General features: G+C 45.2%; 1 protein-coding gene across 1 annotated transcript in view; it reads right to left on the bottom strand.

Moving 5' to 3' along the window:
• FER1L5 (fer-1 like family member 5) overlaps nucleotides 1-27,247 on the bottom strand; it is a 97,903-nt gene that overhangs the window by 40,223 nt on the left and 30,433 nt on the right. The window contains exons 7-21 of the mRNA XM_015408148.1: nucleotides 25,907-26,022; nucleotides 22,653-22,773; nucleotides 20,439-20,542; nucleotides 18,717-18,760; nucleotides 16,776-16,858; nucleotides 13,389-13,501; nucleotides 10,904-11,017; nucleotides 10,204-10,381; nucleotides 9,908-10,032; nucleotides 7,678-7,778; nucleotides 6,931-7,120; nucleotides 5,981-6,136; nucleotides 3,703-3,837; nucleotides 3,271-3,434; nucleotides 994-1,108 (exon numbers count right to left, since the gene is read on the bottom strand). Of these exons, the coding sequence (XP_015263634.1) occupies nucleotides 994-1,108; nucleotides 3,271-3,434; nucleotides 3,703-3,837; nucleotides 5,981-6,136; nucleotides 6,931-7,120; nucleotides 7,678-7,778; nucleotides 9,908-10,032; nucleotides 10,204-10,381; nucleotides 10,904-11,017; nucleotides 13,389-13,501; nucleotides 16,776-16,858; nucleotides 18,717-18,760; nucleotides 20,439-20,542; nucleotides 22,653-22,773; nucleotides 25,907-26,022 (1,859 nt within the window). The remainder of the gene's footprint in view (nucleotides 1-993; nucleotides 1,109-3,270; nucleotides 3,435-3,702; nucleotides 3,838-5,980; nucleotides 6,137-6,930; nucleotides 7,121-7,677; nucleotides 7,779-9,907; nucleotides 10,033-10,203; nucleotides 10,382-10,903; nucleotides 11,018-13,388; nucleotides 13,502-16,775; nucleotides 16,859-18,716; nucleotides 18,761-20,438; nucleotides 20,543-22,652; nucleotides 22,774-25,906; nucleotides 26,023-27,247) is intronic.

The following is a 27,247-nucleotide window of genomic DNA, read 5'->3' as shown; positions in this document are numbered from 1 at the left end:
AGTGGCTTCAACTTCATCCAGTTCACAGCATGCTCCCCCCAACTTGTGTCTCCTAAAACTGTCAACTACACTCCCCCCCCCCCAGAGAGCTGGCTTATACTGAGTCGAACCATTGGTCTAACAAGATCTACCTTGTCTAACTAGCAACAGCTCTCCAGGGCCTTGGAGTGAGGTCTTTCACATCACCCTTTACCTGATCCTCTTAACTGAAGATTTTAAGAACTGAACCTGGGATCTCCTGCATGTATAGCAGATGCTCTGTAACTTAGCCATGTCCTCTTCCCAACCTATCCTCTTCCTCAGCTGGCATGGCACCATCTTCTCCAAGCTCCAGTGAGTCCAAGCTCCAGTGAGTATCTCATTCAAACACAGAGACTTATCAAGAGTCCATCCCCTGACCATTAGCTCCACTTCATGGTTACCTTGACAGCTGGCATATATGCAGAACTGCCTTAGAGGCAATAAGTCTACAGCAAGAGTGTCAAACATAAGGCCTGGGGGCTGCAACTGGCCCATCCAGGGCTCTTACGCGGCCCACAAGCAACTGGTATGTATGGAAATGTAAGGTACTCCCCCTTTTATGGTATCCCTTGGGAAAGAAACTAGTATTGCATATGATTAAATACATTTATTGGGGCTTTTGTGGGTTCCACAGTAAACCAATTACTTTCACACCTAGCAATCAATTGCTTTTGTTTGTATTTTGAATAAAAAATAATATTGTTAATTGGGTTTGACTGTGTCCTTTATGAAGTTTATATTTCCGGTACCTGGCATTATATTTTATGGCACACATGGCCTGGCCCAACAAACTGACATTTATGTCAGATCTGGCCCTTGTAACAAATGAGTTTGACTCCTGTGGTCTACAGGGTTCCCTGGAAGTAGGACGTTTTGAGAACCACTGATGTAACTGTCCCATGAGAACAGGTTCCCATCCCCTCTCAGACTTTCTGTGTCTTATCATCAGCTCCACATGTTCTCTTCACTTACCACATCAGTGTATGTGATAGGAGCAGGTCTCCATTCACGCTCAGGGTGACGAGTTTGGTTTTCATACACTTCCTCCAGCACTTCATTGTGGTTAGTTTCTATGTCCAACAAGAGTCTGGGGAGAATCAATGAAAGAGAATGGAAAATTGGAATCAAGATTGCATAAGGGTGTTGTTCTCTGCCATGACTGTCCACTGAGTTTTTGGGAGACGTTAGGGGCTGACTCCATGCTGGGCCTCAGGAGGGGGGCGGGAAGGTGAACTCAGCAGCCTGCTGTGACTTTTTCACAAAACTGCATGAAGGTGAACAAACTAAAGGTTAACTCAGAAGTGCTGAAAGTGCTGCTGGTTGGTGTTCTGCTGATCTAGGCAGTGGGATTCAACTTGTTTGGGAGGGGTCATAACCCTTCTGACCTTGAAGACTCACATTTTCAGGGACGAGGCTTGGCATACTCCTGGATGTTCTGGTGACATTGGTGGCTAGGGATTCCTTTTATTGGGTTAGGCTGGTATACCATCTGTGACCCTTCCTGAAGAAATCTGACCCAAACTGCTATTACACAAGCTGTGGCAACCTTCAGATTAAACTAACATACCACACAAAACATGGGTCTACCTTTGAAAAGTCCTCAGAAACTTTAATTAGTCCAATCAATGTGGCTGCCAAGTTACTGCTTGGGGCTAACCACAGGGATCATATTATACCAATTTTGATCCGACATCATTGGTCACGTTTGTTCCTGGTCCCAGTTCAAAGTGTTGATGATGACCATAAAAGCTCTAGATGACTTGTAGCTAGGATACCTGAAGGACCACCTTCTCCATCATGAATGACAGGCAGTGGCACCGACTGCTTAACCCACCCCCCCAGACACAGCTGACACCTTCTTCTGTGGATTTTGAGGAAGGCAGTAAAAGCTTGTCCTTTCATACAAATCAGAATCACAATACACTGTGATAAAGACACACTAATTGTTTACTCCACGTAAATTTAAACAAGTAATAAACAGGTGTAAACCATCTAGAGGAATTACAAAATGTGGCCAACAGGTATATAGCAAAGGGAAAAATTAACAAAAAATATGTATTACAGTACATTAAGAACCAAGCTTCAGCTGATCAAGATAGTCAAAATGGGATTTCATCCAGATTCCTGTTCACTACTGCAAATATTTTCCTATTATTGTCTGTATTTTCTTATTGTCAATACTTTTGTTTAAACCCCCCCCCCCCGCTATTTACCTTTTGGGCATATTTTGTAATCCCCGTAGAAGTTTTACATGTGTTTGTCACTTGTTTAATCTTCTGTGGAGTGAATAATTGTTACTATATTTTTATCATGGTGTATTGTGATTTTGGTTTGCATTTTACACTGTGATCTCTTGGTTTTTGTCTTTCAAACAAGCATTTGGGTTTTCTTAGGTTGAATTTTCTACAGTTTAAGGTGCAACACTTATATTTCTGGTCTCTGTTTTCCATTATTTTTGTTTCAAATGACATAGGGCACTTTTATGTAGGCCGAATAATGTACTATGAATGCACTTTGCAACTGGGTTTAGTGTGTGTGAAAGATGTCATAGAATTTTCATTGTTACTTTTATGTGACTGCAAATGTTTAGACAACTAAATAAGCATAATAAGGTAAGCCTGATGAACACTGAAAGCACTACATAAACACGGAGTATTGTTATTACTACTCACAGTGTGGAAACTCACAGGACTTCTGCTCCCTTCCCCCATAACACCTAGGCTTCCTCAACATATGTCGTGAGACATCCTCAACCTGTGATGCTGCAAATTTCCCTGGTCACGCTCTGCTTCATTGGGTTGGGGAGATTGACATGGTGCAGTGACATCACCTCATGAATTGAGAATCCCTACACATTGGGGGTGGACAGAGTAGGCTGACGAGATATATGCTGAGGTTTTTTGCAATGCAGCAGCTCAGTGTCAATCAAGAATAACGTCCAGTTCTGCTTGCAGCTTGATGTATGTACCAGCTCCAGGGAAAAGCATTCCATTTGCATGCATTCTATTTGCAATTATCAGAAATATTGTGTTTGGTATTTCAAGTGCACATGTAAAAAAGTCACCACCAGATGCTGAGTTTATGATCATACAATGGCTGTGGAGGTAGTGAACCAGCACAATCTACCAAGCTTTTCTGTGTCACACATGTAAACATCTAGAATATACAATCTCCCTGATTAAAGACCCCACATGCATTCATTTTCCCAGATTGCTGCCTCATCTGCCTTGCCGTGAAAAAGAAACTCACCTTCTTTGGGGCTCTACGGTCCAGTCGCCATCCCACTTCCAACCCTTTGGCTCTTGGAATTTGTCTTTGGAGAGTCTGACTTCCCCAGCTATATCTGAAAAGCTGGGGTGAGGCTTCAGGTCCCTAGTCCCCCATGTCCCATGGGACTTCTTTTGGTTTTCATACTGAAAGCATCAGAGGGTAAAAAATATCAGTGGGCTAGGATTCTTTCATTTTTATTCCATCCTTCCTCTAAGAGCCTTTGGGCAACATGCATAGTGTACCTGTTTCAGCAACACTGGGGAAGCTTAAGGTGAAAAAGATGCTCACTCTATCTCTCAGCCCAGTCCACCTCACAGGGTTCAGAGCTAATATGTGAGGATTTCAACCCAGGCCTCCCCAAGGACAGGGTCAGTTTTTTTGGTGTTGGTGAAACTGTCCAGGTTTTCTCACCGTCTCAGCATAAACAAGGATCCTCCCTTCACAACATCCCATAAACTCTGGACTATCTGCCAGCCGCCCAAGCCACATCCGCACCCGAAGCAAAGCAGGGATTTCAAACTGCTCTTCTTTGTTTGACAATAAGTGCTGCAGGAGGGGGGAAAAAAAGAGAGTTATGCTTATGAACGGCACAACTTGATTGTCAGAAATGCAGATCTGCCGGCTTCCGGTTTGGCTCCCGCGCATGGCGGACGCTTCCTCGGGTCGCTCCCGAGGGCGCCTCGCCCGCCCGCGCTGGAGGAGGGAATCCGCGCGAGCGGAGACCCGAACGAACCCCTCAGAAGAGAGGAGCTCGGATCCGGGGCGCTTTAGGGCGTACTAGGGGGGAGTCGCTCTTTCGACCGAGAGGTTGGAGAGCGAGGCTCCCGCCATGCCCTGCCCCAATGGACCTTGCTGCGTGAGCGACCCCGAACGGGGTTTAGCGGAGCCACCAGACGTCACCGAGTGATAAAGCGACCATCCGCAAAAGTGGAAAAGAAAAAGAAAAGATCGGCTTAACTGTGAGTTGTCAAAATGCAGAGAAAAAGAACTGAAAATTGTTTCCCCCCCCTCCCAGCGAAAAAGGCGAAGAGGTTAATCCTCCATCTATACAAGCGAAAAAGAAAAGGAGGGGGGGGATGAATTGAGCGGACAGTGATGTTTTCCTTTGATGTATTTGAAAGCGAGAAGCTTGTCTCTCTGGAGCACATTTTAAGAACTTTCTAAAAGTAAACAAAAAAGAAAAGATGTCGGAGCTGGGCAAAAGCGAGCGGAGAAGGAGGGAGGGACTTCCGTCTGGGCGTTTGTTTGTGTGCAAGAGCCGGCTGTTGAATGTTTGGACTGTTTATGGCTGTGAATCCGACGGGAGTTTTGCAAAAAAGATAAGTTGGAATTGTGACAGCGAGAAGTGCCTGATAAGCGCTTATAAGTCAACAATTGCGAGGAGGACCCATAGAGAGTCTGGGAGCGAATATAAAAGCGAAAATGAAATTGATACCATTCTCGAAAATGGGGACCTCCGGGGCATGAAAGGAAAAGGATTTATAGTACATGAACTGAGCGTATTAACAACAACCCGAAGGAGGATCTAACAAGCCGGAAGGAGAAGACAACAGAGACAACAGAGGAAGCTCCTCCACGTCAGCGATAGTAAAAGTACCCAGCACGCAAAGAAGCGGTTCTGGATGTGCACAGAAGAGACCCTTTTTATTAACAGAATCTCAAAGGAACATTACTAACATACTAACAGAGAATACATGTAACAGGACTAAGAAAAGAAGTTTGGCAACACACAGAAGAAGCCCAAGAAGATTAATTGGACATTACTAACAGTTTAATTTACCAGTTTATATATCACTCAGCTTTCTCTTTCTCCCACTGTCTACCCCTCCCTTTTTTTCTTTTAAGCGAAATACCTCCCCTTTTTAGGGGAGCCAATAAAACCTTTATTAAAAAAAAGAAGAAATGCAGATCTGCCAAGAACTGTCCCGGCTGGAGCCATTTCTTTTCATGGCTGTCTATGTTTTCACTGCACATGCATCGGACCTGATATCCAGTACAGGATTTGGCAGTCTGAGGACCTGGGCTTTCAAACAACCACTGAAAGTTCCTCATATCTATGGCTGCTACAAGCTAAGCAGTATGCACTGGGGGAGCTGTGTGTGTAGGGTGGAAGACTCAGAAACTGGAAGTAGGGGATGCAGTTGTATCCTCTTAAGGCTCACTGCTCCAACCCCATAATGGGCTGTGATCTGTCCCCCTGCCTTTCCCCCTCCACTGTGATGCCCTCCTTGTTATGTGTTGCATGATCCTTCACCTTACAAGCCATTGGGAATTCTCCCCCCCCACACACAATGAAATGAATGTTTTTTTTTTTTGTACAGCTTGCAGTCATTTTAAAAGGCCTATGTACCAGAGAATGCACTTGGTGGATTCTGCCAAAAGAAACGCATTGAACTCGTTTCGTACGCAATCCCAAAGACAAGCACTGTACTACGTTCTTTAAAAAAATAATCAACCACCCCTCCAGTTTTGCAACCAGAAAAGCAGAATTCTACAAACAGTAAAATTATACAAATTAAGGGATTTGCATGCATTCAGCATAATTCATTCTCCTTTCCCATCCACTGGGAATTTGAATCTGCTCCTCCCTGTCCCTGCCTTTCTTTTCCACAAGCCTCAAAACCATCTTAGCAAACTGAGGACCTAGAAACTGGCTTCTTCTCAATGAAAGGGAATAATATAATTTTACCTTCATAAAGATGGTGTGAGTTTTGCCGCATAACGTTCCAGTGGCACGGTGGCCAGATTTGGAGTACATGATGGAATGAGCTTTCACCCGGGCGTAGGCTACCCGCCTCTCATTGCACAACATCCAGATGATCACGTCTGGCATGCTGATTTGGGTCTAAGAAGAGCTAAAAGTTATGATCGTTGTGTTCCCTTTTTACAGCTTATTCAAATAAATTTTTTAGTAAATGCTTTACAAAATGTACGATCACTCCCATTCTCACAACAGCCCTCTGAGGTAGATCATGACTATTGCCACTTCACCGATGGAAGACTGAGGTGCAGAGAAATTTGCACTAGAACAGTAATACTCACTCAATGGCTCAGGAGTCACCTGTGACTCTTTGACAGGCCACCTGTGGCTCTTCTGACCACAGCTCCGCACTGTGGCAACCTGCCCCATGTTACAGGAATGTGGGCAATCTCTTTAGAAACTAGAATAATTTCATGGTTACTATGGGCTCAAGATAAAACTGGTGTATTTTTAAAACACAGCACAACTTGCCCATGAAGAGTATCTCAAGGCTCTGGACAGGTAGGGGTTTTGTGTCTGAGGCTAGGAGGCTGGATCCACATATGCAGCTGAATAAGGTGTTAGAATGGGGCATTCTACTGTTGAGTGCTTGCCCATAAAACAAAACTCCCAGTAGTGGGGGAAGGCAACCATGATAAACGGTACCATTTCTCGTGACTTGCCACAGGACTTGCCCCACGACTACCCTGGCATTCTGAAAATAAAAGACTGGCAATCTGGGACTCAGGGTGTTCTAGGCCAGCTTCCTTTCTCCTCTTCGCAGCCCAGTGCAGACCACCCTTCTCCAACGAACATGGAGAGTTATCCCGGAAACATCTCTCCATCTTACATTTTGCTAGTTCTCATTATGACCACCAAACCTCAGGCCCCTGATGTACCTCTAGATTGATCAAGGCAATCTTGTGGAGCCAGTTCTCTGCTTTGACAATCAGTTTCTTCAGGGGGTTCCTTGAATTTGTCTTTTCTGCTGCCTTGCTGATTTGTTGGAGGAACCGGGTTCGCAGTTTCATCAGCTGCTGATCCAGAAGGGTGGCAGTGGCCTGATTTTCCAAGGCAGGAAGAGGCTTCCTGAGTACAGAGCAGGCAGAGAAAGTTCAGCATTTTCAGTTAGATACCCCATGGCAGAAGGAAAGGACATCCCCATTAAAAAAATCTTGATACTGCATGCAGAACTGAATTTAGGGGATGGGGGAACAAGTGGTGAATAAGAATGCATGCACTGCAGAACGCAGCATCATTGGTGCAGCAGAAAAATCTAGTAGACCCCATTTCTTAGATGCCATTAAATATGGTTTTCAGAGCATTGTTTAATTCCAAGACTGAAAAACACTGGGGAGTCAGCCTTTCTGGATTTGAGGATTAGTTATGCTTAAACTCTGTGCATGCTATGTTACCGCTGTGCATGCAGAAGAGCCAAGCTTTAGCAATGAAGAAGTTCTCATACTGAGATTATTAGACAATGACATTGTGTGAATGCTCCAAAAATTGCTGCTCCAGCTTGAGAGTTAAAGCAGAGCAAAACTGCCGTGTGATGCCACACAACTCCACCTGGACCTCCTTTAGGCCCCAGTTCCATGGTCCCTAACCCAGTCCAAGCTCCCTTGGTCTTCCTCTCAGTTGCTCACTTGCTGTCCTCCAGCAGTTCTTTCTGGAGCTTCTTCCAAACAACACCCACTTTTGGATCCTTGGGACTGCTGATGGCTTTAAGGGAATCCAGATTTTTCTTCTGTAGGAAAAAGAGACTAATGTCTATAGCTTGACACCCCATTAGCCAATCCTAGAACTGACTGGAGGTGTTTTTGTGCCATCAGAGCACTGGGACCTAGTTACCTGTGGTGGGGTCAAAAACCTGGCTGATGAGGGGCAGGTGTGAGAATGTGCTCAGAGGAGTCTCACTTTACACAGGACTTTCCTGGGTTAGAAGCAGCCCACATGGCCTTTGAGTATGTGACGTACAAAAGACCAGTAGATCTTTAAACTAGGTCTGGCCCTTAGCAAATGCTTCACTTTGTCACTTAGCAAATGCTTCACTGGATCTCACTGCTGGACTGGATGTGGCAAGACTTCTGGGATCCCCATAGAGTCCCAGTAGGGGCAGCTGGGTGGAATCAGGGCAGCAGAGAACTGAAATGGAGAAGGAGGAAGCGTGGTCTCAAAGTCTAGTTGTATTCTCTAACAAGCACAAGATAGGTCTCCTGCAAGAGGACAAGAGCAAAGCGCTGTGTTCCTTAACAACATCTGGCCTGCAATTGCTGTATACAAGCATGGAACCTTGTATCTAACAGAACTGAGCATTGTAGGAACTTAAGCTGTCCTTTTAAAAGACCCATCTCTCTATCCCACAGCTGCAGAATTCAGTTTTAATGCATGTGGACAGTAACTGATGAACTCTCAGTAGTAGCATGCGTGTGCAGAGATGTGTATGAGTTTATTCTGGCACTTGGATGTCTAGTTCAGAGTTCAAGGAGGACAGAGGGAAGGGGAGGACTTCCTCCTGGTCCTTCTACCCACTCATTGTTTTGAGAGCTAGAAACAAGGCTGCAGATACTACTGTGGGGCCAGATCAGTTAAACAGGAGGCCACTAGGCTGGTGTGGGAATGAAGAGAATCTTTTCCCCTTGGCCTTTTCTGAAACACCAGATCCTCTTTCCAACATGCCCAAGTGGTCATGTCTCTTGATTCCCTGGAAATGCAGTCCAAGATGGCAGACTCATAAGAGTGCCTGATGGCCATAGGACCCAGTTTGTCCAATAATGGGGAAGGAGGAAAGGAAGAAGAGGGAAATGAACAAAACAGTTTTAACAAGAATGTATACAATACAAAGATGTCATTTTTAAAAATACCATGCTGTATCTCATGAGAGCAGCACTAAAACTACTAGCCATCTTCATCCAAAGACTAAGATAAAGGACCTATGGGAATTGGAATGGCAAGCCAAACACCAACTACGTCCCATTATCCTAGTTACTAAGATCCCTGCCACACAGGGAGGGGGGGGAATGCACGGGCAAAGTGCGGCTTTTGAAAGCCGCACCAAAATAGGCATGCGGCGGTGGGATCACATAGATCCCATGAGCCGCCGCGCAGTTTCTCCCCGGCACGATCAGATGCTGGGGAGACCAGGGAGAAAACATGCACAGTTTGGCCAGGAGCCTCGGATGTGCCGGCAGAAGGACGCGCCGGCAATCTCATGGCTGTGCTTGCCGCAGCCTTTCTGGTAAGTCCACCTCTAGGGGCAGCGGGTTTCGGCCTGAAGGGCCGGATCGGGGATGGGTGCGCACCGCTTCCCAGATGTTGTGGTGCGATCGCGCCCGTTTGCTGCACCCCCGATCCGTCCCTCTCCCGGCCCAAACCCTTACGTGTGACTGGGGCCTAACAGAAGAATCACTCATCTGACGTAACCTTGAGATCTGCCTAGCTATTTAATACATGTGTCTCTCCCCTCCCCTGATACCATTTTATCCTCACAACAGGTAAGCCTGAAAGAGGATGACTGATCCAAGGTCTCCCAGTGAGCTTCAGGGCTGAGTGGGGATTTAAACACACATCTCTCTGGGACAATTCACCCCTGGTAACTGACACCTTTCAAAGTCCATCAGCAGATTTTAGCAATGATACTAAACATGGAACCTCTGTGCTTGACGGTAATATACCCTCTGGTGCTGAGAATGGTAACCTTCATCATGCCCAGTTTTTAACCATCTTCTCAGAGCCATCTGGCCAGCCTCTTCTGGAGGCACCATGCTGCATGAGTGGATCATGCATGAGACACATCCCACGTACCCCCAAACCCTCTATCACTCCTTGTTTAGTTGTTTGTCCTAAGCACTTTATACAGCCAGTGCTTGAACTCACCAGCTTGTTGTACATGAACTCCATAGTATTCAGACAGCTGATTCGGTAGCCCACATCCTCCCAGAAAGAGGTTATGGCCACCATGGGCTTTGTGTCGTACCAGGGCAGGTAGTAGTAGCAGTTACCTGGAATGAAATTAGTGTCATCATGACTGACTTGGGGCTCAGAGTGGGGCCTTATCCCTGCATCTCTAACCTACACTTTCCTCCTCAGGATTTCTTCTCACAAGATTTCCTGGCTCGTTCCCTTTCTCTCTCCTTACTCCAACTGTTTTTCTCTTACTACACACTCCTTACCATCATACACGGCTTGGCTGTACTGCGTGGTCGAAGCAAAGGGTTTGCAAGTCCCATCAAACTTGTTGCCGTAATTCCCAATGCTAACCTCAAACTGGATCAGTTCCTTGATATCGTCCATCATGGTAGCTGAATAAAAGACAGCACAGAGCCCATACCTATGCCGGGACATGAAGCGCTACCAAAGTAAAGAAGTAAAAAAGTTAGGAGAGGAAGGTATCACCTCAAAACAGCTAGTCCTAAAGTACAGGAGCCTGGGGTGTGCCATTTTTCTTGGCAGTAGCAAGCCACATAGTGAGATGAGAAAAAGTGAGAAGAGATTTGCTTCTCCCATCCAGTATCTAAACTGGCTTCCCTAGGAGGCAGACCTACCCAGTTTTTGACCTAGCAGTTCTTCTGGTTTGTAGGCAGATTAGACAAGGACCTCACGCAACTTCAGCAGGCCTTCACACTATATATGTGAGGGGATGGTGGGCAGAAAGAACATAAGAAGAGCCATGCTGGATCAGACCAAAGACCCATCTAGTCTAGAATTCTGTTCACACAGCGGCCGATCAGATAGGGCTTGCTCTCCCTTCATTCTAGCCCCTATCATCAAAGCAACATCTTGTAAGGCCCAAATCTTGACAAAAAAGAGATGCCACCTGTATTTCTTTGCACACTATAAGATAATACATGGTATACATCCTTCTGCGGTTACCTCTATTCTATTAACTGTGTCTTCAGGAATGTCTCCAATCATGGGATTAGCGATCACATCCATGCTGGTGTTCAGCTCCACAAGGATTCTTCCCCGATAAGCTGCTCCTTCTTCCTGGAATATTAACGGAACAAAAGAGTCCATACAAGTAGAATCAGAAGAGGAAACTATGAAGTAGAAAAGTAATGACAAGCTGACAGAATAAGGAGCTTTTTATTCACACTCTCTAGTTCTGTCTAAAATTATAGGTGCAAGCACATCAGGTGCAAAGGTCTCGAGCTTAGAGAAGAGGCCTTTGAGTTACAAAAACCTGCATATTCCTCCCAATGTGCTAATTCAATACCAGAAGAATATCTGGAAACCAAAAATTGCAGAATGCTACATACAATGCATAATCTGATATTTATTACATTTATAATTTCTTTAATCGAGGAACTCAGAGTAGTTTACACTGATTTACTAGGAGTACACCTCTGAGAATAAAAAAACCAAACAAACCAAAAAGCAAACCAAAAAAAAAGGTTCTAGCCTTCATGATTAGTAAGAAAATGTTCAAATATAAGTGAAATTTCTGCTAAATATGCAGGATGATTCTGTAAACATGTTTACTCAGAAGTAAACCCTACTGAATGCTCCCCTGAAAGTTTGCTTTGGATTGTAAACTTTGGCCCTGAAAGTTTGCTTTGGATTGTAAACTTTGGCCCAATTAAATAACACGTGAAAGCTCTGTGGTTAGAAATGTATTTTTTCTTTTTTTGGAAAAAAAAGCTAATCAGCATGTTTGAAGATCAGGGAGTTGTTGCTGGAGGGTTTTACATAGCTCCTCTTTGTACCTTAATTCTCTGCTCTTATGTCTACAGTCTTGAGCATTAACAATTCAGCACAGTATCATGATAGTTTCCAGCCAAGAGAGTCTGTAGCTTACAGTGGGCTGAGGAACCAGCCTGGTCCTTTAGGAACATAAGAACATAAGAGACGCCAATGTTGGATCAGGCCAAAGGCCCATCCAGTCCAACACTCTGTATCACACAGTAGCCAGAAATACCAGTGCCATCAGGAGGTCCATCAGTAGGGCCAGGACACTAGAAGCCCTCCCACTGTTGACCCCCCCAAGCACCAAGAAGACAGAACATCACTTGCCCCAGAGTCCCTATCTATACCTTGTGGCCAATAGCCACTGATGGACCTCTGCTTCATATGCTTATCTAATTCCCATTTGAAGCCGTCCATGCTTGTAGCCGCCACCACTTCCTGTGGCAGTGAATTCCATGTGTTAATCACTCTTTGGGTGAAGAAGTACTTCCTTTTATCTGTTCTAACCCGACCACTCAGCAATTTCATGGAGTGCCCACGAGTTCTTGTATTGTGAGAAAGGAAGAAAAGTACCTCTTTCTCTACCTGCTCTTTCCCACGACAAACATGGTTCTATACCTATGAAATTTTGGATAGTGCCTGTTTCACAGCTACAGAATCTTTCAGCTAATGGAATCCTCTCAAAGTGGTCTGAGAGTTCTGCCATTGGAACTGAGGGCGATTTTGCATTGGCTTTTCCCTCTGTTGTTTTACGAAACCCACACTGGAACAGAAATACCCCTGTGCATTGCATGCTGTTTTCACTTTCTTTGATAATTGGATTTTATGGTACCTTCTACACTGCATGCCACTTTCACTTTCTTTGATCATCGGGTTTTATGGTACCTTCTGCATAGATTTATGGCCATTCAGGGGTGACTCTGCAGTCAGTACAGTGTTGCCCCAAGGTATTTGAGTTGAGAAAATGTGGAGCGAATGCTAGATGCAGAATCGCCCTGAGTTAAATCGAGCTAGCATAAAGGCTCATCTATATTTAGGAACCATCAGATAGTTGAGATAAGCTGGGCTAAATTTTGAGTATGCCAATCCCAGGTAAAGGGGAGAACAAACTCTGCAGGCCCTGAATCTAGTACTAGACTCATCTAAGGCATAGAGACGCCTCAAAATCAACTTTCTAATCGAGGTCAAACTAAGGCTATCGATATCATTAGGGGAGATCCCCAGGCAATCCAAACGAGAGGTTACGTGACTCTTTGGAAGCTGCAATTAGCTCTGCAGGGAGGAAAAACAGTTATAAGCATTAGCAGCATCTGTCTTTTCCCACCCACAGAGCTAACTGCATAAAAGAGGCAAAGGAGGAACTGATTAGAACTCTCTCTCCCCAGCAAGCCTTTACCTAATCTTAAAATCAGACACCATTGATTTTTTCCATCTCAACTTGTCTGGTCCTTAGAAACTACTGCATTATTAATATTAAGCCGTACTTAAATTAAAATGCTTCTAAGTCCAGTACAAACAGTAGGATAGATGTGTCGCTACTTTAATAGCATACAATCTAATGGGTATATAAGGAAAAAATAGATAAGGTAAGAGGAAGACTCTTGCCTTTGTTACATCTACAACTGGGTCATTCTAGGTTTGAAACACTGATGAATTAGAGAATAATACTTACAATCCCACTGTTGAGATCCTCATAAGGATCCTGTACATTTATGTACTCCCTTGGACTCCCATAGATAGGCAAGAAGGAAGGTCCAAAGCATGGCAGGAACCCAGAGACATTCCCTGAAACCAATAAAACCTTGAGAAAAGAAGAAAGACATACATCCACCCTATTGAAAGGCAAGGAAAGGCGAGAGTTTTAGGTGCTATTAAAGGCAATAGAGACAGAGACAGACAGATCATACCCACAAGGCCTAACCCACCAGGAAGTACTCCTAGACAAACCCCAGTGAAATATGAATGGTTTTGAACTAGGAGTCCTGATTGTACAGGTACTGATTTCCTGCTCTCCAAGTAGAGGAAGAAACCTCAGGCAGTTCAAAGCTGAATTCCAACTCTACCATCCAGAATTGTCCTGATCTAGAAAAGAAGGTGACTCCAGAGAGCCAATCCCACCCTGTTGTCTGCTGAATAGATCCAAGATCTCCCACACTTCATTTGGGCAGCTTGTGGTACCCCTCCCAGCCAGCTACTCTGCTCTAAGTGCTCCAGGCATCAGGGATGACTCCAAGGTCCACCAACAGGGTTTGTGCAACCTCTCCTGCCACCTCTTTTGCTCTCACAGCATGGGTTATATCTTTAAAGCCTGCAGAGTGGCTAAAGAATCCCCTCTTCATCTGCTCCTGTCCTCCACCCCAACATCAGGTAGAAGTCACTAACTCTCCAGTCTCAGGTGTAGAAGACCAGGCAACCCAAGACTATACGGCATGGGAAAGGTCAGCACTGTTTCAAACTGGATCACTTGGGAAAATATCTCTGCATACAGACTGAACCCTCAAGGGCTGCTCCCAACATAGGCAGAAACAGCTAGAGGATTTAACACCACAGCCCTAGAGATGGTAACACATAGTCTCTGTGAATGTGTGAATCATGTGGGTTTAAAGAACTGGAATACTCAGCACATTACATTTTTTTAAAATGGAGATTATGAGAGCAGGGAATCAGTTTGGTGTAGTGGTTAAGTGCATAGACTCTAATCTAGGAGATCTGGGTTTGATTCCCCACTCCTCCACTTGCAGCTGCTGGATGACCTTAGGCAAGCCATAGTTCTGTCAGAGCTGTTCTCTCAAGAGCAGTTTCTGTCAAGAGCTCTCTCAGCCCCACCTACCTCAGAGGGTGTCTGTTGTGGGGAGGGGAAGGGAAAGGAGTTTGTAAGCCACTCTGAGAAGGGTGGGGTATAAATTCAATTTCTTCTCTTCTTCTTAAATCTAAATATAAAGTGCCAGATTTAGGCCAGAAATGGTCTCCCATTTCCAGTCTACATCTCCTCTGGTTCACAAATAGATATGCACAAAAGTCTAAGAAGTCATCAATCATGTGGGCTGGTGGACGACCCATAGATTTCAACTTGCCACTCCAAGGCCCTAAACATGAGCTACAAAGACAGTAGTCAGGGTTAAAAGTGATCACAGTCAGTACTTGGATGGGAGACCGCCAAGGAAGACTAGGGTTGCTATGCAATGGCAAACCCTCTGGCCCTCTCTCCTCTGGAACACCCCGTGGCTGGGGTTGCCATCAGTTGACTGTGACTTGATTCCTCCTCCTCCTCCTCCTCTATTAAGGCTACAGACCAGGCAATCCTACTTGGATAGGCTCAAGAATAAGAAATTAGCTGGTAAAGCCCAGCCTGGAAGTTTAATAAAAGAGCACAGGTGGGGTGTAAGTTTATGTTTTTGTGGACAAGAGGTAAGCAAGAAAATGTCACCATCAAATTCAGAACTTTTTTGGAGGCAACATGGTTTATAAAAGTTACTCTTCACTTCACCCAAACTGGCTTATTTCTGGAAAGATCAATGGAATGCTCTGCTAGGATTGGCTCCAAACCAACTTTACTCTTTGATGAGGGTGATAGAAATTCTATAATGGAAGACTTAGAACAGTCAGGGATAGAACTGGTTCAAACCTGTAGAAGAATGAGGCGACAGAAGGGCCCCACCAGATTGCAGGTTTTGGATTTCAGTTTTAAATGTTCCTTCACAGAAAAAAAAATATCCCTGCAAACAGTAAACTGGCACAGCAAGGGGAAAAATTCAACTCCATCTACACACTCCCCCTTCCTTGTTGTGCTGGTTTTCTGTTTTCAGCATAGGAAGAACATCCCACAATGTAATCCTCTACCTAGGTCTGCCAGTTACCTGCTGAGTGTGAGAGATCTCCCTCCCCACAGCTCCTGTTGCCTTTTGTTGCTGTGGCAACTGGTGAGAAAAAAAATTAAGTAAAAAACCCCCCTTGGAGTAACATTCTTATGTCACGTCTTGGGGAAACCACAGAGTGACCATTGAGTTTCCATAAATTCCTGGAGAGGCATGACATAACTTCCAGGTTTCCCTGAAAGTGACTAATGTTATTGTACCTCCCATGTTCCTGGTCCCCCCAAGATTCCTGCCAGTTTCCAGCCATAGGCTGGCAATACTACCTCCCCCTGTAGTCTGAAGTAGTGTGATCCATTCTGTTTACTAGGGCTGCCAGGTCCCCAGTTCCCATTGTTCGTCCCTACTTGCAGAGGTGGTGGGAATTTTTTTAAAAAAACAATGGCAGCATTGTGTGCAGCACCTCCTTACTTCCAGTGAAAACCTGGACTTGACATAGGGTAGCTCTAGGAATCACCAGAAATGCTATGGTTTGAATATATAAGTTCTGATAATTCCTGAACTACCCTATATCACTTACCCTTTAATAGAAGTGATATAAGAAGAGAGATTGGATTTATACCCTGCCCTTCATTTGGAGTCTCAGAGTGGCTTACAATCTCCTTTCCCTTCCCCTCCCCACAACAGACACCCTATGAGGTAGGTGGGTCTGAGAGAGCTCTTTTGAGGACTGCTCTTGAGAGAACAGCTTTGAGAGAACTTGTGTCTGACCCAAGGTCACTCCAACAGCTGCATGTGGAGGAGTGGGGAATCAAACCTGGTTCTCGCAGATTAGAGTCTGCACTCCTAATCACCAAACTGGCTCTCGACCAGTGTTGGAGCCCTCCATTTCCCCGCCGTCAACCCTGCTGCCAGTTGCCAGGCAACCCTATTACTAACCTATTCTCCAGACCTACCTTCCTCCTCCTTGCCATCCTTTCACTCTCCCAAACTAGCTTCTATAGAGTCACCACTGTCAGACAAGGGAACTGGATTTTGTCAGCTCTTGGACCCGAACTCTTGAAAGGCCCCTGTATGAGACTACTGCAGGGCTCTTGACCAGTTAGCAATCATTTCAAAGGGGCGAGCGTAGAAGAACCTCCTGCCGGACTGAGCCCTTGTGTTCATTCATGGGAGAGGGGACTGTCGTCTGGATTTTCTGACTCAGCCAAAATATCTTGGGCAAGGCCTGGCTGAAATTTGCTTACCGTCTGTTTCAGACCCTTTGAAAGAGATCTGGGAGAGGCTGAGAAAAGTGGTCCCAATAATACTGGTGTTTGAATATTCATCCCTAGAAAACAAAAGTAAATGGAAATGTTTGGGGGTCCATACCTCTGTGGGAACTCTATGGCCTCTCAGGTATTGCTTTTTTTACACTGGAGATGATGGGTGGGGGACAGTGAAGAACTGACAATTGGTATTTTAAATAAATGCCTGTAAAGCTGACATTAAAATATGTATATCCTGCCTTTCCTGGTTGCTCCAGGTGCCTAGAAGAAACCACCAAGAGGCTAAAGGTAAAGGTAAAGGTTTCCTTGCTCGAAAGCCAGTCGAATCCAACTCTAGGGTTGTGGTGCTCATCTCCGTTTCAAAGCCGAAGAACCAGCGCTGTCCGAAGACGTTTCCGTGGTCATGTGACCGGCATGACTAAACACCAAGGCACACGGAACGCTGTTACCTTCCCACCAAAGTGGTACCTATTTATCTACTTGCAATTTCTTGCTTTTGAACTGCTAGGTTGGCAGGAGCTGGAGCTAGAGGCAGGAGCTCACCCTGTCTTGCCGCACCCGGGTCATGAACTGCTGAACTACTGACCTTCCACAGCCTGCAGTTCAGCGTCTTAACCACTTGAGCCACCGCAGCTAGACAAGAGGCTAGATAATGTTAAAACATGAAATTTAACCCCCCATAATAGTATATTTCAGTAAATAAAATACTTATAAAGGTATTTGATAACTTGCTGATTATTTACTTCTTGCATTGATGTAATACCCCCTCAAAACAGATCTCCATCACCTGATGTTTCTAAGCGCTGTCCAAATTACCCTTGAGGGAAAAACAAATTTCTGTCTTTCTCCAGAAGTAGTGTGGAAGACAGGATGACCTCAGAATATAGGCCATGTTTGACCTACATAATAGACCAGTTCACGAAATACGTATAATTGTTGTGAGCTTACTCTCTGGAACTCTCAAGAGGGAAATGACGTTTTCAATCTGTATATTGAAAACTCATGAACCTTTAAACATTTTTAAAGGAATTTTGTCGAAGAGGTTCCAGAACTCTGTTCCGGTGCATTCCCCAAGAAAAAAAAGCCCTGGGTGTAAGGACTGGTGGTGGAAAGTGCCATTAAGTTGCAGGCATTTTATGGCAACCCTGTAGCATTTTAAAGGCAAGAGATGGTCACAGGTGGTTTGCCATTGCCTGGCTCTGCGTAGCAATCCTGGTACTCCTCAGTGGTCTCCCATCCAAGCAGTAAGCAGGGTCGACACTGATTACCTTTGGTGGGCCATCCAGGGCAAGGATTACTGAGGCACAACAGTTTGGGTATGGCATGATTTGGAGCAACAGAAGCAGTGGGGGGTAGAGTAAACATTTAAGCCTTTCCAGTTTGATGTCCTTTCCTATCGAGCCAGTCTGGTGTAGTGGGAGAGCCAGTTTGGTGTAGTGGTTAGGAACGCGGACTCTAATCTTGGAGAACCGGGTTTGATCGCCCACTCCTCCACAGCTGCTGGTGTGACCTTGGATCAGTCATAAGTTCTTTTGGAGCTGTTCCCTCAAGAGCAGTTCTCTCAGAGCACTCTCAGCCCCACCTACCTCACAGAGTGTCTGTTGTGGGAGGGGAGGGAGGGAGATTGTAAGCCGCTCTGAGACTCCTTCGGGTAGTGACAAGCGGGGTATAAATCCAATCTCTTCTTCTCCTCCTCCAAACTGTCTCTTACAGAAACTGCTTTTTAAAAGAAAGCCGTAGCCATCTGGTTTCTGTTGCATGCATTTACATGTAATGTGTTCTTAGGTTCTGATGTAGGATATATTAATTTGAACACTGGCAAATATGCTTTGCAGATGCTGTGTATTATTGTTTGGGGGGACTGCATATGGTCACAGTATTGCGTGCATTTGAGATATGATCCAAAGTGTTTCTACTCACCCATCAAGGATGGTAATCTTGACTAGATCACACATGGAAGGCATCTGCAAAGGAAAGACATCCCAATCAGGAAAACACTCTGCCTCTGTGGTCCAAGATACCCTGCACCATCTAAATATGCATTTAAAAGGCAAACCCCAGGATTCTGTCACATTCTCACATGAGCAACTGACAAAACCAAAGTCCAGGCTTTGCAACAAGCAGATTTCATTCTGTATCTCCCCCATTAAGGTCCTTTACGGACGAAGTGGGTTTAGCCTCTACCTCAAGCATGCTCCTCCCACTGTTGAATATTGCTGCTCACCTGGATAGGAAAGGACACCATCTGGTTCCATGCAGGGTTGGCACTTCCAAATACAACTCTGGTCCGGAGCTGAGCATGTTGTTGAAGAAGGGAGATAAATACAGATCAGCCACATTGTTCAGCCTAGCTTTCACTATACCCTGGTGCTAAATAGAGGACAACAAGGAGAAGTGATATGTCCTTTCTACTTGACTAAGGTCTGATTTAAACATGATGCTAGTGAGACAGAGGAACATTCACATGCAACACTGTACACATCCAACCCCTCATATAAACTGGACCCTTGAGCCATATTGCAATGTGAGAGATCTGTAGCCCAAGCAGGCATTATTTTTTAATACTCATGTTGCATTCCTAGTGGGACTGCATATGAAGCTGCCCAGTTGAGAATCACAGGCTATGATTTCCAAGTAGATATGAGCTTTAGCACCACCACTCAGTGAAACACTGCTCCAAAGAGAGATGGTGGTGGTGGAAAGAAGCCAGAACCCCAGCAAGACAGGCGTTTCTCCTCTCACAGACACACACGATCTCAGCATAGTTCTCCTTGTAACACTGGCTCCTTGGCTATCTGGTCAGCTCCAGGTTCTGCAGAAGCATTTGCAGCTTAGAGATAATTAGAACAATTATATAATGAAACCACCTCTAAATCATATCTCTTTACTTCCAAAACATTGAAAAGGGCTCCAGAAAAAAAAGGAAACTATTTTCCTGTTTTTGTTCAATCCCATAAGAATGCAGCTTCCCAACACTTCCCTCATAAATAGGGTTGCCAACTCTTGGTTGGGAAATTCCTGGAGAACTGGGGTGAAGCCTAGGAAGGCAGGGCTTGGGGAGGGGAAGAACCTCAGTGGGGATCAATGCTCCCTCTAAGCCGTGGAGTCTTGTGAGCAAAAATCCTACTTTGTGAGCTGCTGGCATTAAAGCTGTGAGGGATTTGCTCTGGAGCCGTTCTCCCTGAGCTAAGACAAAAATCTGTGAGCCAGAGGCTAAAAAACTGTAAGCTAGCTCACACTAACTCATCTTAGAGGAAACACTGGTGGGGATGTGACGCCATAGAATCTACCCACCAAAGCAGCCATTTTCTCCTAGGGAATTGATCTCTGTTGTCTGGAGATCAGTTGTAATTCTGGGAGAGGTTGTCCACTCTGCTCATAAGCCAGGCTTGTAAACAGCTGTTTGGTTAATCATTTGTGATGCGTATGAATTAACTTCACTAATCAGGCATGGGAGCGTTACAAAACATGGCTCTTTCATAGCACAAGTGAATATTGTTGAGATGTGTAGACACGTGGCCTAGTAATTTATGCAAGATTGCAACAAACTTTTATTTATGACATTCATTCATTCATTGGGTTTCCACTCTACTTAGACATGGCTGTTTAGTTTCCTGAAATTCAGAGCTTCATTGCACTTACTGTTTTCCCTGCAAAGTTAACTTCCACAGAAGGGTCAACAAGATCCTCTCCATCACTGAGCGCCTCATCTTTTTTTCTGAAATAATTAATGTTGCCTCGGTCCACTGAAGAAGAAATCAAGCAGCAGTTTGCTTAAATAGCCCATTTTACAGAGGTGACTAGGACTGAAAGTCACTGGCTGCCTGATGACACCCGAAGCTATCACAGCCGAGTAGGGATATGAATGCAGCTCTGTACCCATGCTCTGTCTTCTGACAGGAACATCACGTACATCATTTAGGCAAAAAGAACTGAGCCCTCTTACCCACATGGCTAAAAAAAAGTGCCAGCCCAGCCAGTTTTTGCTCTCTTAGCCAGTTCCCCTAATTGTTTGTACGTCGAAGCAGTTTGGGCCAGAAGCCAGATTTATGGTTTCAGAAAATCTAGATGTCCAGTAGACTTGCCAGCTCTCACTTGCAAAATACCTGGAGATTTGGAAGGTGGAGTCTGAGGAGGGCTGAATTTGGGGAGGGGAGGGAACTCAGTGGGGTACAATGCCATAGAATACACCATACAAAGCAGCCATTTTCTCCAGGGGAGCTGATATTGGTTGTCTGGAGATCAATTGTAATAGTGGGAGATCTCCAGGTGTCACCTGGAGGTTGGCAGCTCTAATGACCAGGGTAGTGGTGGTGATGGTGGTGGTGGTTGTTAGCCATATCATTTTATTTATTTATTTATTAAATTATTGGATTTCTATACCGCCCTCCCAAAGGCTCAGGGCGGTTCACAGGTGGCCACTTACTGAGCATGTGTGAACTGTGCTGTCCATGCATCTTTACTTAATATGCCAGGCCACAGAGCTCAACACCAGCACCAAGCTCAAAGTGGTTCCTCAATAACCCCCTCTTCCAGTACATACTAAACCACAGGACGGAACAGAATGAGTTTGTGTTAGCCTCATTCTGCTGACCTCTGGAACCGCCAGGCTGTCACACACCCTAGTCGTGCAAGGGTACCAGAATGTCTGAAATCTGGCAACATAACTTTCTCCTGCACATCTGTGATCCTCAGGAAGTTCTTATAGGTCCAACATCACAAATTACAAGCTCCGGCTGTTCTATGATCTCTATCCCAGGTGAGTTTTTTCTCTTTTTAAAAAATCACATGTTTGGGCCCCTCAATTCCAACTGGGACTGCAGCTTGGGGAGGTTATTAAGTCTTCCTTCCTGTTCCACTTTTAGGGTTGCCAACATTGGGTTGGGAAACTCCTGGATATTTGGGAGTGGAACATGGGGAGGGTGGGAGTGGAACTCAGTGGAGTATACTGCTGTACAGTCCCACCTTTCAAAGCAGCCAGTTTCTCCAGGGGAACTGATCTCTGTAGATAGGAGATCAATTGTAATTACAGGAGATCTCCAGGCTCCACCTGGAGGGGGGCAGTCCTAGGTATGAAACAGTCCTGGTGAGTCATTATTGCTCCACTGGACCAAACATACATACAAACACCTGCACCATGTCGCCACAAGGCAGAAGAGAGATATGTTGGCCCTCAATATTTAGGATTGCAACAGACTCCAAAGGGATGTAAAACAAATATGCAGCACTTCCCTTTCTAGCCGGGGCTACTTCAGGTATTTTTCTACAGTAACAGGGTTTCTTGTTCTGTTGCATGTGTGTGCTTTTAAAATTGAAGGTTTCATTAAAAGGATAGTGGGTTCCTGCACCTACCTCTGAGCTCATGGGCCTTTGGCAATGCTCTCGTCCTAGGGGGAGACTGATTACAGCTGTTTCACAGAGTGAAAGGCAGTCCAGTCCCTATGAGGGATCACTACCTACATAACATCCACTACCTGTATTCAGTGTTCTTAAAGTGCCCGCAGGTTGAACAGGGTCGCAGACATCTGTCCTAAATCAAGCTAGTTGTATAAGATTTTGTATTGTTTAAGAAAGCCTGTTTTACAAAGCTGCTGGACAAATGAATAGCGGACGCACCCCATGGCAATCGAAAACAGCAAGAGTCCAGTAGCACCTTAAAGACTAACAAAATTTGTGGCAGGGTATAAGCTTTCATGAGTCACTGCTCACTTCTTCACCCTATCGGTGAGCAAAGCATTTTTTAAAAATGATGAGACATAATCACTAAACGGTTCTCTGGTGCAAATATTTGGGTTTGGTATGTCCAGAACTCCCCTCGCCATGACAGAAAACCTACTGTTGATCTGTGACCCTTACTTTGAGGAATATCTTCTGCTTGGTAGATCGAGACCTGGAGGGTGGCCATACGTGACGGCACTGCTGCAGACTTGAGAATATTGTCCTCTCCATCTTGGTCCTCCTTTATCTTGTTTGCATCCTATGGAGAGGGAGGAAAAGAAGATCTGTGAGCAGGATGGTCGTAGCTCTGCCCTCACAAATCTTTCTTGAGAAATGCACATGAATTTTCATTTCCAACATCTTTTCCATGTGCATTTCTGAGGCAATGTTAAAAAACAAGCAACCTGTGGAAGCACAAGATACTATGTCTGAATCAGCCCAAAGTATTGCAAAGAATGCTATGAGGTCCATTTCCACTACAAACAACAACAACACTGGTTTAGCATGCATTCCTTCTCCTGAGGCAACCCTAGAAATTGAACTTCTGTGAGGAAGGATCAGAGATCTCCAACAGCCCCTTTTTTGGCTTGCTTTAAATGAGATGCTGACTATGGCAAAAGTGGTCTTGTGAATGACTTTGCACTTGTCTGGCCCTCTCATTGAAATTGGGCAGCTGCCTGTGCCAAACAGCTATGTGGCATGCATGTAGCAGCTTTTAAACTGGGTAGCAGCCCAGTTTAAGCAACTGGTAGCATGAGTTCACAGTCTCATGGGAGACTGATTTTGTCCCAGACAGCTAGCATCACATTTAAATCAGGCCTTCCCTTACTTTATTGGCAGCGCAGCTCCTTCCCATCCTACTAGGGAACCCAACATATGGTACCCATGGGAACCATGGCACCTGCCAGTACTTTCCCTGGTGCCTGCCAAGTGTTTTTAGAAAGTGGGTGGGGCCAGATGGGTATTTGCTGAGCAGGAGAAGAGTTACTATTAGCATTACACATCATCTCACTGTCCCTGACATTGTGTAGTTGGCTCCACCTCCTGCAGCAGCCATTTTGTAGTTGAGCTTTCAGAATTCCGAAGGTGCCTGCAGCCTCATATAGGTTGGGGACTCCTGCACTGGATCTACTAGGCCTTGTGGAAGCTGCGTCTCACATTACTAAAGTGTAGGGTTCCCAAGTCCATCTTCCTCCCCCAGCGGGGGAGCCCCCCACCCGCCCGTGCACCAGATCTCCAGAAATGGCAGTTTCCTGCACTTAAAGGAGCCGGCGTTTCCCTTTTAAATGCAGGAGCTGGCGTTTCCCCTTTAAGAGCAGCCGTGTTTCCCTTTTAAGAGCACAAAGCTGGCATTTCCCTGCAAGCTTGCGGAGATCAGGCTTGGGAGGAAACACAGGTTCCATACACTTAAAGGGAGAGAGATGGGTGGCTGTGGGTGTTGGGGGTGGGGCTTCCCCACCCCCACCCCCCAAAAATGGGGGACCCCTGGCAAACCGGGGGGTTTGGCAACCCTACTAAAGTGGTGTGTGAACAAGTTGCTGCAGCTTCCATGTGGAAGAACTTAAGGACAGCATGTCCCTGAATCCATTTTTTTCTCAAACACTACCAAAGAAGGCTGTGGAATCTACTTCTTGTTCAGCTTCTTCCGCTGAGTTTATAGTTAGGAGAGAGGCCTCCCAGCAATCAAATCAGGTTGCCAGCCTCCAGGTGGGGCCTAGAGATCTCCCAGAATTACAGCTGATCTTCAGATGACAGAGATCACTTCCCCTGGAGAAAATGGCAGCTTCAGAGAGCAGATTCTATGGAATTATACCTTGTTGAGGTCCCTCCCCTTCCCAAACCCCACCTTCCCCAGGTTCTATCCTCAAATCTCTAGGAATTTACCAACCCAGAGATGGCAACCCTACAATTAAAACTTAGTGCTTCTTGTCCTGTCTGTAACTGATAAGGTCAAGAGTTTAGGGATGCCAGACCCTCTGGTGGGGATGGGGGTCCCCTGCTCCCAGGCCCCACCTCTTCATTGTTGATCAGCTGCATGGGGAGGATATCCCCCAAAGAAGGGAGGAACACCCGACATTTCAGTGATGTGCCTATGTGACTTCAACATGACCTGGAAGTGACATAGACACATTGGGATGATGCTCTGGTTTTTGGGCAAAAACTCTATGGTAGAAGGTAATTCTACCACAGAGCTTTTGCCGAAAAACCAGAGCATTGTCATGATATCCTTGACGTGCCTATGCCACTTCTGGGTCACACTGGAAGTCATGTGGGCATGTTGCTGAAACATGCGAAGAAACTCCCAGCTCCCGGTAAGTTCACCCCTCATCCCCCCACTGGCTGCCCAAAGGGACATGGCAACCCTACAAGAGTTGCAGGTGGTCATTTCTATACTTTCCCAACTGTATACCCAGGAGGCACTGGGACAAGTTAACAATAGCTTTAAAAAGGCTCTTGCTGGAATTCCGTGTCTCCCAACTCAGACAGACTGTTCCTGCTCAAAGCTGCTGTACACAAAAAACACATACTGGCTAGAATCCCGATTTTCTGATTTTCTGCTCACCTCCTTTCAAGCATTCAATGGCTGAATATACTTTTTCTGTAATAGGCTGCAGCCCCTGAGCCAATGAGAAGCTCCCAGAATAGCAACTCAGCCTGGCTTAGGGCGATTCTGCATTGGCTTTTCCCTCCATTGTTATACCAAACCCATGTTGGAACAGAAATTCCCCTCTGCAGTGTATGCTGCTGTCACATTCTTTGATCACAGGATTTTATTGTACCCTCTAGACTGCATGCTGTTTTCAGTTTCTTTGATCATTGGGTTTTATGGTATCTTCTGCATAGATTTATGGCTGTTCAGGGGTGACTTTGCAGTCAGTACAGCGTTGCCCCCGGCGTATTTGAATGTGGTTTTGAGCTGCACCTTTTCTGTTCCAACGTGGGTTTGGTAAAACAACGGAGGGAAAAGCCAATGCAGAATCAGACCTAGTTTGCTATCCTTGCCAAGTCTCAGAGCAAGTCAATATCAATTTTTTTAGCTATCATCTTGAAAACATATTTAATTCTTCCATATGGAAACATTGCATCACTCTCTTTAATAGGAGAGGATGTTCCCATGCTGATTAGTAAAGCAACAAAACAGGGGGAAACTTCCTGCATAGCCTTGGCAATTCCTGGATACATTAAAAATAAAAGCATACTATATTAGATGCATATAGTATTGGGTGGGTTCAGTTAGCTCCTATTGTTTAATAAAGGGGCAGGAAAAATTTCACCCTTTCCCTGCAATTCCTCGTGATTTTAATAATTGTCAACTCTTATTACATGAACTTCTATGCTCATTTTGTGACTCTGGCCAGAAGCTGAAAGGTGTAGTAAAGTTGAGATTTTACCGGTGCGTGGTCCCCGGCTCCCAGGACACACAGGTTGACTTTCACATAGCCCTTTAGCCCAGCATTCAGGTTATCAGGGTCATAGAGACTCAGCCATTTGGAGTACAATACATGACCTAGGACAACAAAATAACAGGAGCCAGTATTCATAAAACCCTGAGTGACCATTTACCTTCTATATCAATGGGCTGATAATGGAATCGTTGGGTGACAGGATCACAGGAATGTTTTCTTACAATGTAAAGTAGCAACTGATCTGGGTTAGTTCTTCCCCCAGCTCCATCACACATGCAGGGAGTAGCAACCATAAAATATCAAGCTGTTAAATATGAAATATTAGGGCTGAGCTGAAATTTCTCAGTTTCCTACAAAAATGTTGGCAGTGTTGAAAAATACCAACCTTTTGAAACTACTTTTTTTGGGGGGGGGGGGAACTTCTTGGGAAGACATTTACCTGCCGGCTTTCATTTCCCACACCTGCAATTGTTTTCTACTGTTATTAGTGATATCATCATGCAGTGAAAGTGGGTGGATTATCCGGGCGCGATCACACCCCAACATCCGGGCGCGATCACACCCCAACATCTGGGAAGTGGAGCACACCCGTGGCTTACTGCCGACAATGTGCGTTAAAAAAGTAGTACCTCCAAGGTACTAGTAAACGTTTGCCACGGGCTGCCTCCAGATGCCCGTGGTGTGATCGTGCCGGCGCGCAGCATTCCCCTCTGGTCCCTCGTTTACCCACCGGCACCGAGGGAAGGACCCGTGGTGAGCTGCCGGCGCGTCTGATCACGTAATCACGAATCAAACTGCGCCGGGGCAATTAGCCATGCCTTCCCCCCACGATATCCAGCCCGTGTCACTGGGGCCATAGTAGGGTAGCAATAGCACCTCAGCAACTCTGTGATCCCTAATAGGTTGGGAATCTCTCATCTGACTGATACAGATAATAGGAAAAGCAGCAACCAACGAGAACAAAGTACAAGGAAGAGGACTGAACACAAAAACCTTTGCACCAAGTAGTTTTTGAGAAAATGTCTTTAATTGCTATTATTAACCTGAAAATTGAAACTGGTGGATATTTAGCACAGTCCTGCTAAATATTTTTACAAATAAAATAATACTGTCATATTTGAAATCAAATCTAACGAGATATCAAATATTCAGTGAATGTTCACATTCAAGCAATCATAAGATAACTTGAGAGGCAAATTTGGAGGAGCAAGTTTGTTTCCCATCTATTAGGGAAGATGTATGCGGCTGTTGGTAGCATTTGCTTGTGGATTATAAGCAATGGAATTAACTGGAATCATTTTAAGGCAACAGCTGTGCTCCGGCTGT

Source organism: Gekko japonicus, unplaced genomic scaffold, assembly GCF_001447785.1.
Source record: "Gekko japonicus isolate JY-2015 unplaced genomic scaffold, Gekko_japonicus_V1.1 scaffold139, whole genome shotgun sequence".
Taxonomy (NCBI): Eukaryota; Metazoa; Chordata; class Lepidosauria; order Squamata; family Gekkonidae; genus Gekko; species Gekko japonicus.
The sequence above is the reverse complement of the archived record's forward strand: the minus strand, read 5'-3'. Positions and strand labels throughout refer to the sequence as shown.